The sequence below is a fragment of the Xiphophorus hellerii genome, chromosome 23, assembly GCF_003331165.1.
Source record: "Xiphophorus hellerii strain 12219 chromosome 23, Xiphophorus_hellerii-4.1, whole genome shotgun sequence".
Lineage (NCBI taxonomy): Eukaryota > Metazoa > Chordata > Actinopteri > Cyprinodontiformes > Poeciliidae > Xiphophorus > Xiphophorus hellerii.
Genome location: NC_045694.1, coordinates 4176141 through 4189990, shown reverse-complemented (window position 1 = coordinate 4189990; position 13850 = coordinate 4176141). Strand labels below are relative to the sequence as shown.

At 38.1% G+C, this 13850-nt stretch overlaps 1 protein-coding gene across 3 annotated transcripts; it reads left to right on the top strand.

The window, feature by feature from the left end:
• Positions 1–1168: 1168 nt before the first annotated feature.
• Positions 1169–12822, top strand: tlx2 (T cell leukemia homeobox 2). 3 transcript variants are annotated; one of them, XM_032554315.1, is made up of 5 exons: positions 1179–2293; positions 7728–7940; positions 8150–8387; positions 11773–11953; positions 12439–12822. In XM_032554315.1, the coding sequence occupies exons 1-5, from the start codon at positions 1834–1836 to the stop codon at positions 12448–12450; spliced, it is 1104 nt and encodes a 367-aa protein (XP_032410206.1). In that variant the 5' UTR covers positions 1179–1833; the 3' UTR covers positions 12451–12822. The 3 variants fall into 3 exon arrangements, with proteins under 3 accessions (XP_032410205.1, XP_032410207.1, XP_032410206.1); XM_032554314.1 differs by lacking the exon at positions 12439–12822 and having other exon boundaries at positions 1169–2293; positions 11773–12004; XM_032554316.1 differs by lacking the exons at positions 7728–7940; positions 12439–12822 and having other exon boundaries at positions 1170–2293; positions 11773–12004.
• Positions 12823–13850: the final 1028 nt, after the last annotated feature.

The following is a 13850-nucleotide window of genomic DNA, read 5'->3' as shown; positions in this document are numbered from 1 at the left end:
GTCTTTGGCCCAAAAACTTGTGAAGGAAACCTTACAGATCAATGATCCTAATTGGATAAACATATTATACTATCTGATATTAATGAAAAAAGTGAATTTGTTGGTTTAATGTATTAGTTTTTTGAAACAGCGACCATGGAGCTCCAGCAGTGTCACAATTCAATTCATACATATATTAACATTTAAACAACAGCTGAAAGCAGACACAAATAATTTACTAAGTATACAATTTAACAAATGTTTTCATGTAGTTTTTATTAACAAATGTAATAATTTTGACCATGCTGCAGAAGAGCAAATAATTGTTTGACAAGTGAGACCTTCCCTTCAAAATTAAAGGGCGGGGCTTACAGTGCTGTAGTTAAGACAATTGGTTGGATATGCATTTATTAGGCAGGTTACAGTAACAGTGACAATAAAAGTCCTGAAAGTGAATATTTTCAAATTGTAATAAACAATCACATTAAACTATTAAATTAAGATTTTTAGCCATTTTTAAATGATTATTTATTTTATGTTGTATTTGAAGGATTATGTTTGTTTATTTATTTGTTCATTTATAATCTTTTATGACTACATAGGTTACAGTTGCAAGAAAAAAAATTGGATGTCTCAAAATATTTTATTTCAGAACAGTTTTTATTAGAGATGGTTCAGTCAGAAATTTCGTAGTCCATACCTACTTCCGGTTTTATTTTGGGCTGGAACCAGAATTGGTTTGGCCGAATCTCTTTTTTTTTTTTCTTTTCCTGATGACTTTACCATGGTGTATAAAAGAGAGGGAATGCGCTGCAAGCTCTGATGAAGGCAGCAGGTTTGAGTCAAACAGAAAGTTCCTGAACCTTTATCCAAAGTTCAATAACTAAATAAGCATGCTTTTGGATGATACATTTATAGTAAAAACATTGTGTGAGTCACTTATTGTAAAGAAATCTATGCTTGGCCCACTTAATAGAGATCTCTGGCGGATTGATTGTTCCCATCTTTAGTTTCAATTTAAAAGCGCACTGCTGTTGAATTAAAACGCACAAATTCTAAAACACCAGAAAAGCTGTGCACAACATTTGCTGCGGCCTCTTTAAGACATCCGAGCAAAACAACTGTCCTGATGGAGGGAGGAGGAGGAGAATGAGGGATGAGAGGGAGGGCTGGCTGGCTGGAGGACCGAATGGCTGCGTTTTACGCTGTTACGCAGAGGGCAGGCTCACCTGCTGAAACGCCTGCAAGTGCACTTCGCCATTCAGCACAACAGAGCCCTCTTTCAGCGCTCACCTCCAATTAATATCCGAGCCTGCGAGGTCAGCGCTTTATTATTATACTGTTGTTGTTTTTCCTTTTTTTCCCCGCTTCCTCGGGTTTGTCCCGGTTTTTCTTGCTTTGTTTTTGATCCGAGGAGCTCGGTTATTTTGCCATGTTTCCTGCGTATGGATTGCCTCTGCGATAGTAGGCGAACAAAGCGCATCAAGTCTCTCCAGAGAGCTGCTTCATCCCAGAATCACGGATTTTGGTCAGTGAGTAAACTTCTTTGGATAAACCATCGTCGACGGGTTTTCCTCGTTGATCAGCTCTTCGTTGCTAAATCACTGGGAAAGAGAGCTCTGTTAAAGATGGATAGGCTACGCCAGACGGATTGGCATTTAATTTAGGAAACACCCGATCCCAATGCAGGACAGAAATAATGGCATGATTTTGGATAGCACCGGACGCGTTATTGGTTTCCTGGGAGTTGATGCTTAAATTCAGCAGAACAGTCTTGTAAGAGCAAGTGCTTAATTTCCCCAGACTCGAAAATACTACAAATCTAAAATAGTGAGACCATCACTGAAATAAACTATGGAACATACTGGGATCGAGGAGGTGAACCAGACACACCAGCAGCAGCATGAGCCTATCAGCTTCGGAATCGACCAAATCCTCAACAGCTCGGACCAGTCCAGCGGCTGCATGCTGCCCAACCGGACCGGCGACCCGGATTACGCGCTGGCCCCCAACGTCTACAGCAACGGCTACAACAGCGTCTACAACCCGGCCTGCTCCTACAACGTCAACATGAACATGAACGTCAGCATGAACATGAACATGAACGTAAATGTGAACTCCGGGAACTCGGGCGGGGTGATCCGGGTGCCGGCCCACAGACCGATGCCCCCTCCGCCTCCACCTTCAGCGGCTGCCGCGCCGCATCCGCCCCCAGGAATCCCCGCTGTGCCTGGCATAGGGATGGGCAACCCGGCCAACTTCACCTTCCCATGGATGGAGAGCAGTAGAAGGTTTGCCAAGGACAGACTAACAGGTAAAAAAATAATTTAGAAAATATCACTTTTTCTTTCATTTTTCTTTCCAGGTGGATTTACTCTACTGTGAAATTAAATTCAGACAATTTAGTCACTAACTGATACAAATAGAAAATGACTGATGGATTGTGCAGGCAAAGCGAAGATATGTTTTAATTTTTAGGTTGTAATCTGTAACGAATCATATGAGCTCACAGAGTCACTTTTATTATGCTGGAAGGGCAGCCTGATGAACGAGAGCTGAAATTGACACAGACGTGCTGATGAATCAGTATTGGACGATCACTCTCCATTTACAGCGGATGACGGATAACGACTCTCCCCGCTTTTTTATGAGAATGAATGATTTTTTTTCTTCTTCTTTGAGACAATGGAGAAAAGGAGGTGTCACAGAAATTACATTATTATTATTATTATTATTATTGAAATAAAATAAAATTGAAATGAGTTCAGAACTGAACTGCAGTTTATTCTGATTATTTCGCTACTGCTTAAAATTAATTTTTTTTGACAGAATAATAACCTAAATGTTGCAATTAATTGTATTAGCTTCGTGGTTTCTACTCCTAATTTATTTGTTTAATAGAAACATAAATAATAAAAAGTAATCGTAACATTTAACTAGTTAAAATAAAACCTAATTTCTTATTTTAAAAACGAAAATTGACTATTTTTTAGTGATATTTTGTCAGTTTATCTTAGTCTCATTATCTGTTGCATATGGTTTAATATATTTTTATACGTGACCCACATTCACAGATGTTTAAAAATAAAATAGAAAATGAACTGAATCCTTATTTGCCTTTTGAGTGGAATTTCCAAAAACATTTGCTTTTATGATTTTTCATATTTCTATTAACTATAACACGTAATTAAGTTTGTAAAACAATAAATTGAGTTATAAAAACAAGCAGATATATATTTTATAGATTATGTTACTGCTTATTATTCTATAAAACGGGGTATTTCCAAAATAAACGTTTTTATTTTGGGAAACATCGATTCAGATTTTTACTTTTTCAATAAGCGCTTAGATTTAAGAATAAAAATGGTAAACTTCCTGGAAATGCGTCGTCCTCGCCACTCATTAAATATTCATATTTCAGCTCCTTCTGCGTAATTAATTATTCAATACTAGTGGACGATATGTCATCTGCAAAAAGATACAGTGTAAATAGACTTATCAATTTTACTCATAGTCACAGAGGGCCCTTCGTTTAACTTCTCTCGGCTTTGTGTAATTATTTTGCTGCTTATATTCGTCCCTCTGTATTGATCAGCCAAAGATCCGCAGCAGCAGCGCCTGCGTGGTTCTTTCCCTCATCAGGACGCAGAAACACTCCAGATTTGTCCCGTTTCGTTTCCTATAAAAACCTAGAAATCATCTCTCCTTCCAGCAAGTTTGAATGTTTCTCCGCGTTTCTTTTTTCTCCTCCTCGCCTCTCCAGGATGAAACCAGAGGAGGAAAAAATGCCCTCCAGTGCAGCTCAAATCAGCTCAACGTTTTGCCAAAAGGCTTTCGGGCTCTGCAACTCTGGCGTTCATTGCAGCTCGTTTAGCGCGGATGTAAACAAAACCCGTTCAACTGCGCCGCAGATTCTCGTCTTTCACGTAATATGGGGCAGAAATTCACCACCATTCATCACGGTGGCCAACGCAAAAGCAGACAGGCGCAAAAAAAAAAAATAAAAAAAATGAAGATGTATACGGGACATTATGAGCCTCAATCTGCAAAAAGAGTCATAATCTAATACCCAATCACTCAGAGCTGATTTATGTCATATTTTAGGTTCATTTTGCATAAATATGATCAATTCATCCCGTAATCAATCCTAGTTGATCTGTGATAATATCTTGTTAAAATAGATTATAAAGTTTAAAGTTTTAGGTTTACTATTTGATTTTCTAATTTTGGTGGTGGTGGTGGGGAGTACCGCTCAGATGATCATAACAAAGAAAGAGAACAAATAAATTGTATATATATATATAATTTCAATTAGTTATTAGCTTTAATAAGCAAAATTAAAACGTGAAATTAAATATTAATCAAAGAAACAAGAACAATACGTTCGATATTAAGTAGTTCAGTATGGAGTTATAACCTCAAACATTAAAACCCCTTAAAACAACCAACTAAATATGCAATAAATAAATAGTAAATGTAAACAATGTGTTAGATGAAACATAATTCACAGTCGAATCTGAGCACGACTTATTTAAATGAATAAATCCGAGCAAAATCTAAGTAATCCAGGTAATAAATGACCAATTTCAGCATTTACACTTCCGCCAATAATAAGAATAAAGATGATCATGATTATCATGCATCAATAATGTGGATTGTTGACGCATTTCAGTGTCATGATACGGATGAGCAGCTCCATAATTCACCTAGCAGCAATAAAGCATAATTAGAGTCTTTTCTCTCTGCAGTGAATGTGTCTGGGAGCAGCGGAACTCCTCCCCGCGCTGCTTGTTTTTATTTCACGGTGACGGAAAACAGAGTCCTCTCCTTTTTGTCCCGTGTTGTGTAATAAATAGCAATGTATGTTCACGTTATATTTCAATATCCCCCCTTAGAATCCTTCGCGGATATATTTATTAGATTGCTGCGGAGGTAATATCCGCAGTGGGGAAGGGAGGCGCTGTCACTGAGAAGTGTTATTAAGTATAAGTGGTTTTATTATGGGAAACATATTCTCCACGGTGGCATTTTATTTTTTCGATAATGCGTATGCTAAATTGTGTTACCGAGGAAAAAGATTTTGTATTTCCACCGGTTTCTTTCTTCTTTTTCGCTTCTTCATCTTAATAAAGAAGGAGTAAAAGTCCAATTATTTTGTAGAATTTCTGCTTTTATTTGCTTTTCCCTTTATGTTGGAAGAGTTTCATGTGACCCCATGAAGGATCGACTCCACACAGGCCGTTAAACTGATTACACCTTTCTATGTCAACACTATTAAATTGATAATTATACATAAAATTACTAACACTGTTATTTTATTGTAATAAATGTTATTATTAAATAAAGCAGCTCCTTGAATAATATAATACAATGTTATTTATGATCATTTGTTACCACTGTACATATAAAAATTCAAATATCTAATATTCACAAGAAAAAGTCACAAAATATGCTCATATTCTACAAACAATTGAATTGTGCTTTGGCAATTTTGGCTATAAACTATAAAACTTATCATTTTTCTGCCATTTCCTTATATTCTGCACAGTTTCTACAACCTCAGGTCATGAAAGCTTTTACAGCTGGCTCATGCATTACAGCAGCACACATGTGATACAAGTTCAGCTGCATTTCAGAGTCTGTAAGGCAATGCCTTGCTGCAGTTGGCAGCTCCAAAAGAGCCTGCAGCTCGTTTGGTTGCCTCTGAACGTGCTCGTATGTCCCTGGCCCATTAGTTAGGCCACAGATGGCCTGAAATAGCCTCCTAATGTAGGATTATTTGGCCAGACCTGCGGCTGGGAGCAACAACAGGCCTCCTCCGTGTTCTCCCTCCGTGACCTGTAAGGCTCCAAGATGATTTAAGCAACAATTTCTCTAAAAATCAAGGATAATGGCTATAAAGGTGTTGCAGTCCACTTATAGTGAAGTTATAGAAATAAAACTGAGTTTTTGTTTGTGTAAAGTCTTGATTAAATACCATGGAGGGTTATCCATGTCCCAAAAGGTGCATCAGTTGGGTGCAATTGCCGTTTTATTGTTATTGAGCGATTATCAAAGTGAACACATAATGTTAAGTTGTATTATGAGCCAATAAAAATATCACAGAAGATTAAAAATAACAATAAGAGGAGGAAACAGAGAGGTCAGGGTTAGGCCTGCTTTCTGTGTCAGACTCTAAATGTGTGCTGCTAATTCACACAGCGCCGATGTAAACTTTATGTGACCCACTGTTACAGCACAATCTAGTAGCTCATCTGTTCTTTACAAATCATTTGTTCGTGTGCGCCTCAATTTGCCAATCGTGTTCAGCACCATCAGGGGACTCTCGCAGCTCCTTGGAAATGACTGCAGCACGGATAATAGCTTCGTGTTCCATTTCCCATCCAAATTGTCATCGTGTGTACGGGCAAATGAATTTTCAGCTTGCTGAAACTCTGATAGCAGCAGCAGCCGCAGCCCCGGGGGGGACACCTATGCAGATGTTTTCATATTCATTTTGGCTCCTGGTGAGCTTCTCTGACAAAACAAAAACAAATAAACAGCCTGTAAGACAGCAGGCAAACAGCTTGCTGGGAAAGAATGACACAAACATGCACCGTTTGTTTTATTTTTTCTTGCTTTTTTCTTTTCTCTTTTTTTAGCATTTGATTTCCATTCAGCTTCAGAAGGAGAATGTGGGCTGCAGAGTGGATCTATGGCCGACGATCTCATTACATTTATTGATCACCTGTTTACCCACGGCTGACAAAATAGACAGGATTCATAGATATTTTATGATGCAGAGGATAAGTTGTCATTAATACCCTGCATGTGAGGTTCGGAAAACACAAACTGTGTGCATGTTAGCTTTAGCTCAGCCCTGAACAAGTCAGATTTAACCTGCATTGTTTTTTATGCTTCTCTTAATTGAGAGTAGTCCAAATGCCTTTTGTGTACTTTTACAAACCAATCAGAGGAAAGGTTTTATGAATTTTAAATTATATTTTAAATGATCCAGTTTAGGCTTAACTAGTCAGAATATTTAAAATTTTGAAGTGAATTTGGTTTATTTACATTCTATCAAGTTATTCTTAAAATCAAAAACAATAAAACATCCCTTTAATTAGTGCTATGCTGAATAGCTGCAGTCCACAGCGATGCATTCTTAAGTTTTCACCTTGCTAACTTCAAATTGGAATCCAACTGTCATTTACCAGATATGCAAAAAAGCAATTTGTCGTTTTGGCTGTAACTGAGAAAGTGTTGTTTTTTTTTCTGTCATTCTTGACAGAATGACGTCCTGAGTAGTTGCCACATAACAGATTTCGAAAGCATTGTGCAGAGAAAATCATTGTTTACATACAAACCATTTCACTTGACAGAATTTAAAGCTTTAGTGACAGAATTAAACGATTTTTGTGCAAATATCCATTTTGTTTAAATCTGATTGTGCTTTGTTTAAATAGAATTTGCTTCTAGCTTCTGTGTTTTTACGTTCCAGCTCATTCAAGCTTTCTCTGGATGGCCTGTTTGTGCTTGATTTATCTTTATAACCCTGCAAGTCCACTCTCATTTTCTCTGAATGAGACATATCTCATTTTGTCGTAAAAATGACCAACTTTAAGAGAGCAGCAGTAAATGTCATTAAAATAGAGTCTGTTCATCATTCAGGCCCTCTTCATATGATTAGCTGCTATGGGTCGGTGCCAGCCCGACTGCTGCTGCTGTACTCCAGATGTGGGACCTGACTGTGTCTCCCTTTCCTTTAGGGGAGGAGGCAGAGGAGAGCCGAGCTGGGGAGGCCACAGGGGGGCCGGAGGCTGCCGGGTCACTCTGTCCTCTCCCCAAGGGAGACATCGGCAGGGTCCCTGTCTGGAGCACGGTGGAGACATTAGCAAAATGCTATTACCCAGAACTCGCTCACCTGCGAGACAGCAATGGTCTTCTGGCAGACTATCCTTTTCCAAAGGGGGCTTGCCCAGGTGAGTCTCCCCTGACAATTAAATAATCATATTTTATCAAATCAGATCTCTTTTAAAGTGTTGTGTTTAAAATAAGTGCTGCTTATTCATCTATGTTTTGCATTTTCTATATTGTGTCCATATGAGTCTTCAAAAACCTGTGAAATATAATTTATATCTCAAATTTTGTAAAAGTGAAACAAGTTATTTCTCCCCACTCAATTTTCCAGCCGCCCTCTCACCCTTCTCGGTGACCCGACGCATCGGCCACCCCTACCAGAACCGGACGCCGCCCAAGAGAAAAAAGCCCCGCACGTCCTTCAGCCGGGTGCAGATCTGTGAGCTGGAGAAACGCTTCCATCGGCAGAAGTACCTGGCGTCGGCTGAGCGTGCCACTCTGGCGAAGGCCCTCAAGATGACAGATGCACAAGTCAAGACCTGGTTTCAGAACAGGCGGACAAAATGGCGGTAAGACTGCAGAAAGGGGAAGGGGTGTTCATTTCTGTTTTCTTCACTTCAAATCGGATCCCTTAAAGCAAAACAAAGAGATTTAAGTCATTTTATCTGACAAGGATGTCAGCTTTTACTTCTGTCATAAACGGACAGCTCTGGATGTCACTTCTTTCTTAAACTGCTCACCTACATCTTACCTTAAGCACAATGGCCTGAAGCTGAAGCATTGAAGAGCTTGTAAAACTCAACACCTATTCTGCTTAGCTTAGCTGCCTGTCGAGGCCAGTTCGCTTGACCAAGCACAATTACTGGTGAGGCTCCTGAAAGGCCTTTTAGAAACCTGCTGTCCAAAGCAATACTGAAACACTCACAGGAGGAGCCGTCTGCCAAATCCATACACACACATACACACACGCATGCTCTTTCACTTCATTCCAACTGTTGTTTATAGTCATTTGGAGGTAAACGAGTAGAAAATCAAATTATAATGCCCTGCCCATTGTTAAAGGAGCAGGACGCATATTTCAAAAGCAAATTACAGAGAGCTAAATTACCTTAAGTCATTACCTTAAGGGTTTTTATGTTTAAATGACCCTAATGCTTTTTAAATGACTTTTTTTTTATAATCGTTGCAGTTAGAAAACAGGTAAACGTTTTTGCAGGGTGGAGTAAATTTATTGATACAGTGATTTACAAATTTAATACGACCTCTTTTCTTAAATTGCAACCACAAACTTGGTTGCATATTTTTGGGATTTTGTGTGGGAGAGAAATACAACATAATGTTTAATCTTGACATGAAAAGAAATTGATGAATAAAGCATGAATTTGTGTTGTGAATTAAAATCTGAAAAGTGTGGCTTAGATTAATTCATATTGTAGAGAGGAAATTAGAATTTGCAAGTGTTTTGTGGCTTTGCAGCTTTAGATGTTTAGAAAATACAAGTTTTTCTTCTCATTTAATTTTTTTTTTTTCAAAAAAGTTGCTATGAATGTGAATTTGTAAGTATTGGCACAAATTCCCAGTTAGATTTTGGTCAAGCCTTGTCTAAACCATTTCCTTGCAGCTCTGGCTTTATGTTTTGAGTCTCCTGCTGTCTCTAGTCATTTTTCCCATTAACTTTGGAAAGCTACCCCACAGCATGATGCTGTCATCACCAAGATTCACAGTAGGAATAGTGTGTACAGGGTGTAAGATTATATCACACACAAGCAAACTTCATTTCCTGACGAAGCAATATCTGCAGACAATTGAATTTTATTTGTTGCTATCAAAGAGAAAGGGCCTGAATGCAAAATTTAAAAAGTTTTTCCACCTCATAGTTATGCATTATTTTATGGTGGACTGTCATAAGAAATTCCAATACAAAATATTTTGAAGTTTGTTGCTTTTACATAAATTATTGTAAAAAAGGTTAGAATGGCATAAATACTTTTGTCAAGTTCTGTAGTTTATTGTATTTTGCTGTAGAAAAAAAAAACTGCTTTTGCATGAAAATCCTCCAAACAATTACATCATTCAGTCTGAGTCTGCACCACAGGCTGTAATAAAATGAGTCTGCTCACAATAAAACACCAGCAAAGCGTATCCTGACTGAGCGCCATGTCACAAGCGCAACGGGGGAATTGGCTTAACTCATTTTTCTGATTCCTACTTTTGCTGAGATTTATGCCACGCTCCCCCCGTTAGTCTTGCATCTGATCGGATGAGCGTGAGGGATGTCTTTGCGTGACGACCACGCTGGTAACAAGACGATGATCAAATCAACAGCCGGGGAATCGGATTATGATAATGCTGTTAACAATAATGTGTGGCTAATGGATGGAGGTTGGTGTGCGTGAAAGAGGGGGTGTTCAGAGGTGTGCTCCTGACTCCTACCTACCATTCAGATTTCACTGTTGAGCAGCTATTTTTGTTCACTACTCTCCTTTCTGAAGATTTATTGCTGCAATTTGCACAAACATCAAGAACAGAGTCCCAAATTACTAATGTTTCAAACACGTGATTGATCTGAATGTTAAATTTAGTTCTTTAATCATATAGGTTCTAAATAAAATCAATATTTCACCTACATCTAAGGAGAAACGGAAGTACATTTAGAAACTCAAATATCCCCATGTCAGTATAAGCTCCTCTATTAATGGTCGTACCGGATGTACAGGATGTGCTTTACTGGTGTTGCTCTGAAATAAACAGAAAAGCAGATGTAAGTTTTCACCTTGAGGCACACCCTCCCACCGCTCCTCCCCAGCTCTTGTGACTCGTGTCAGTCAGCAGCCGTCTGGGCCTGGAGCTGATCCTGCAGTGCAGGAGCTGAATAAATATTCAGGTGCAGCAACCAGTTTGCAGATAAGGAGCTTTTCACATGCAACGTGTTTCCCTTTCTGTTTATAGCCTTGCTCTCTGCATAACATTAGATTCATCAGAAAAATATTATTAGTGATTTTTCTAGGAAATTAGGAAATTAATGTTAATAAAAGTTCTACCATTCCTGCAATTTTATAAGGAAATTTGAGTTTGTTGTGAATTACTTTTTCAACTAAATTCCAGCAGTGCCTGATTTTAGCATTTTTGTTTATAACTTCTTAGAATGAACAGTTACTGTAAATACTTGTTTTTCTTTTTTATTTACAAAAAAATAAACAAATCAATGAAACTAAGGAATTGGTGAAAATAAATTTGTATTTTAATTGATTATTTTGTTCCTTTTTTCATGGAAATAGAATTAAAATGTTCTCTCTTTATAGCATTTTGGCTGTAAAAAATTTTATTAATGAGTTATTTTTCTTAGAATGTACCTTTTCATAATGCAGTTATTTTGATATTTTAATTCACTTTGTATATTAGTTATCTAATTTTTTAACAGTGTGGTCAAGACGTTACTTTTTACTTGTTAAATAAAAATACAAAAATAACAGCAAAAAGGTTTCCTAAAAAATAGATATTTGCAGCCAACATATTTTGTTGCTATTATTATTTTTGTCCATAATATCTTTTCTTATTTTTTTCTGCAATGTTTTTATTGTGAATTTTATATTTTGTCAGATTTTGATTTTTGCCAATTCATATGCTGCACATGAATCGGCTCATTCATGTGCAGCATATATTATTTTCCCTTCCTTATTCTATTTTTTATTAATTTGTTTCAGAACTGATTGTTTTAAGGTCACAAAATTGTTTACACATATTTAAATGTCTATATTTGTTTTGTCCTATTTTTTTGTTTTAGGCAAGTGAAAAAAAACAAAAACTAACCAGCCCAAATTAATTACTGGATTTGACACCCTGCTTAAAATGCAATGATGTAACATGTTTTTTTCTGTACATGCCTAATAAAATAAAACATAATTTTGGTTTGAAAGGATTCTCCGCTCACCGTCCGTCTCCTCCTTCTTACAGGAGACAAACTGCAGAGGAAAGGGAGGCAGAGAGGCAGCAGGCCAACCGACTGATGCTGCAGCTTCAGCAGGAAGCTTTCCAGAAGACGTTGAGCCAGCCGCTGCAGCCAGATCCCCTCTGCCTGCATAACTCCTCCCTCTACGCCCTGCAGAACTTGCAGCCTTGGGCAGAAGACAATAAGGTGACCTCCGTCACCTCTGTGGCTTCTGTGGTGTGACCGTGTGGGTGTGAATGTGTGTCTGGAAGAGAAAAGGGAGGGAGGGGAAAGGGACAAAGTTTGGAATGAAATGCCTATATCCAAGTGCCGTCAGAATAAAAAGGACAAAAGTGAGGAAATTCCTCATATTCTCCTAAAACCTTCTCACTAATCTGGGAGATCATAGACAAAGGAAAATGGTGCTTGCTTTGCAGGGAGAGACTGAGTGGACATTGTGCTTCCTCACTCACTGATCATTACCAGCAACATGGTGGGGGAGCAAACGTAGAAAGAGACGGCTATATGTTACTGTCAGGATCTACAGAAAAACACTGTGTGGACCTCAGAGCACAGGAGCCGCACTTAGATGCTGTTTGTCAAAATTAAGCAAGTCTACAAGTGTTATTTAAGAAATCTAAAGTCTGTTGAGTCATACCCTGCCTTACACCAAGTTTCCGCTTTTCCTTCAGCTGTCGGTCTAAAAGAGAAGAAGGCACTTTCCCCACTAAGTGCCAGGAAACAAATGGACACCTCTGTACATGCCCAACTACTGAGACTGCCCCTCATTTGCCTCCGGATCCATCATGCAAGGCAGCAGGAGGCTCATTGCCAGTGGCGGAAAATATACAGTCTCCATTTTTTTCGCTTATGACTTTGTACAATGTAGTAAAATGCATGTTTCAATCCTTTTCTGTGTGCACTCGGAGGACCCACTGGAGTCAGCTGCGGTTGAGGTGGATCTTCTCCCCAGCTGCAGAGCTCAAGTGGTAGTGGAGTGGTCCTGATGATGGATTCCTCATTATGTTAAAAAAGTGTTTTATATTAAAAGATATTGTGACTTTTTGAAACGATGACCAACTTCTCTGCTTTTCTTGCCTCTTTCTGTTGTTTGTTGGGTTCTTTCACCAACTGACTGTTTGTATTTTTTATCTCCATTATGAAAAAGATGCAATAATGCTTTATGATTTTAGAAAACAGTCAGCCTCATGGGATTTACTTGTGATTACGTATTAAAGTTTCAAACCACCCAAAGGTAAGATGCCAACAGACCTGCATCTGTAAAAGAGCACAGTAGCTATTTTTTAATCCATAAAAACTGATGACTGCAGCTCCCATGTGTGCATGTGGAGCAGGACGGTGCCAAACGACAGTACGAAAAACCCTCCATGGATAAATTAAAGTTTGAAATCAATACCAGCGCAAGCTAAAACGGGGGGACAAAGAAAAGTATGAGTTTTGCTTCGGTACGGAGTAGGTTTAAAATGAAGAAACCTGGATTTGTTTGTTCGTTTTCTGCAATTTACTGTTGCAATTTAAAGGAACATTTGCTCAGCGGATCAGGAAGAAAACTAAATTACATTACATTTGTGTCATTCCTCCAGGTTGTCTCATGCTTTCCAGTCTTCCTGTTTGCCTTGTCTCATTTTGGCTGTAAATGAAGATAAATACTTGCATTAATAGGACTATTATTTGTATAAAAATATATTATTTTGTGCACGGTAAATCTACCTTGCACAAATAATTAATAACTCAGTGTTGGGGAAAAGCATTGTTTTTAGAGATTCTTTGGTTCATTTACACACAGTATCATACAAAAACAAACAGTGATAATCAGATTTTCTTCATTCAGCAAAACAGCTATTCAAATCAACCTGTCTCTAATTTGAAAAATATTTAGACCCTTTGTTAAATTATAGATTAACTATGATCAACAAACATTTCATTAGCCAAAACCAGTGATTTCTAAAAAACCCAAGTGAAGGAACTATACCCAGATATTGGAGAAAATATGAAACACTAGTAAATCTCAGCGCCTTGCCTACCTAACTTACTCCCAGAATGCATCAGCAGCTCATCCAGAAGGTGAAAAAAACCTGAAAAA

What these genes read in the sequence shown, in the direction of transcription:
- tlx2 (XM_032554314.1), top strand. Translation starts at nt 1,834, where the DNA reads ATGGAACATACTGGGATCGAGGAGGTGAACCAGACACACCAGCAGCAG. An exon ending in TGCCAAGGACAGACTAACAG is followed by an intron (nt 2,294 to 7,727) that starts GTAAAAAAATAA and finishes CCTTTCCTTTAG; the next exon opens with GGGAGGAGGCAGAGGAGAGC. An exon ending in AACAGGCGGACAAAATGGCG is followed by an intron (nt 8,388 to 11,772) that starts GTAAGACTGCAG and finishes TCCTTCTTACAG; the next exon opens with GAGACAAACTGCAGAGGAAA.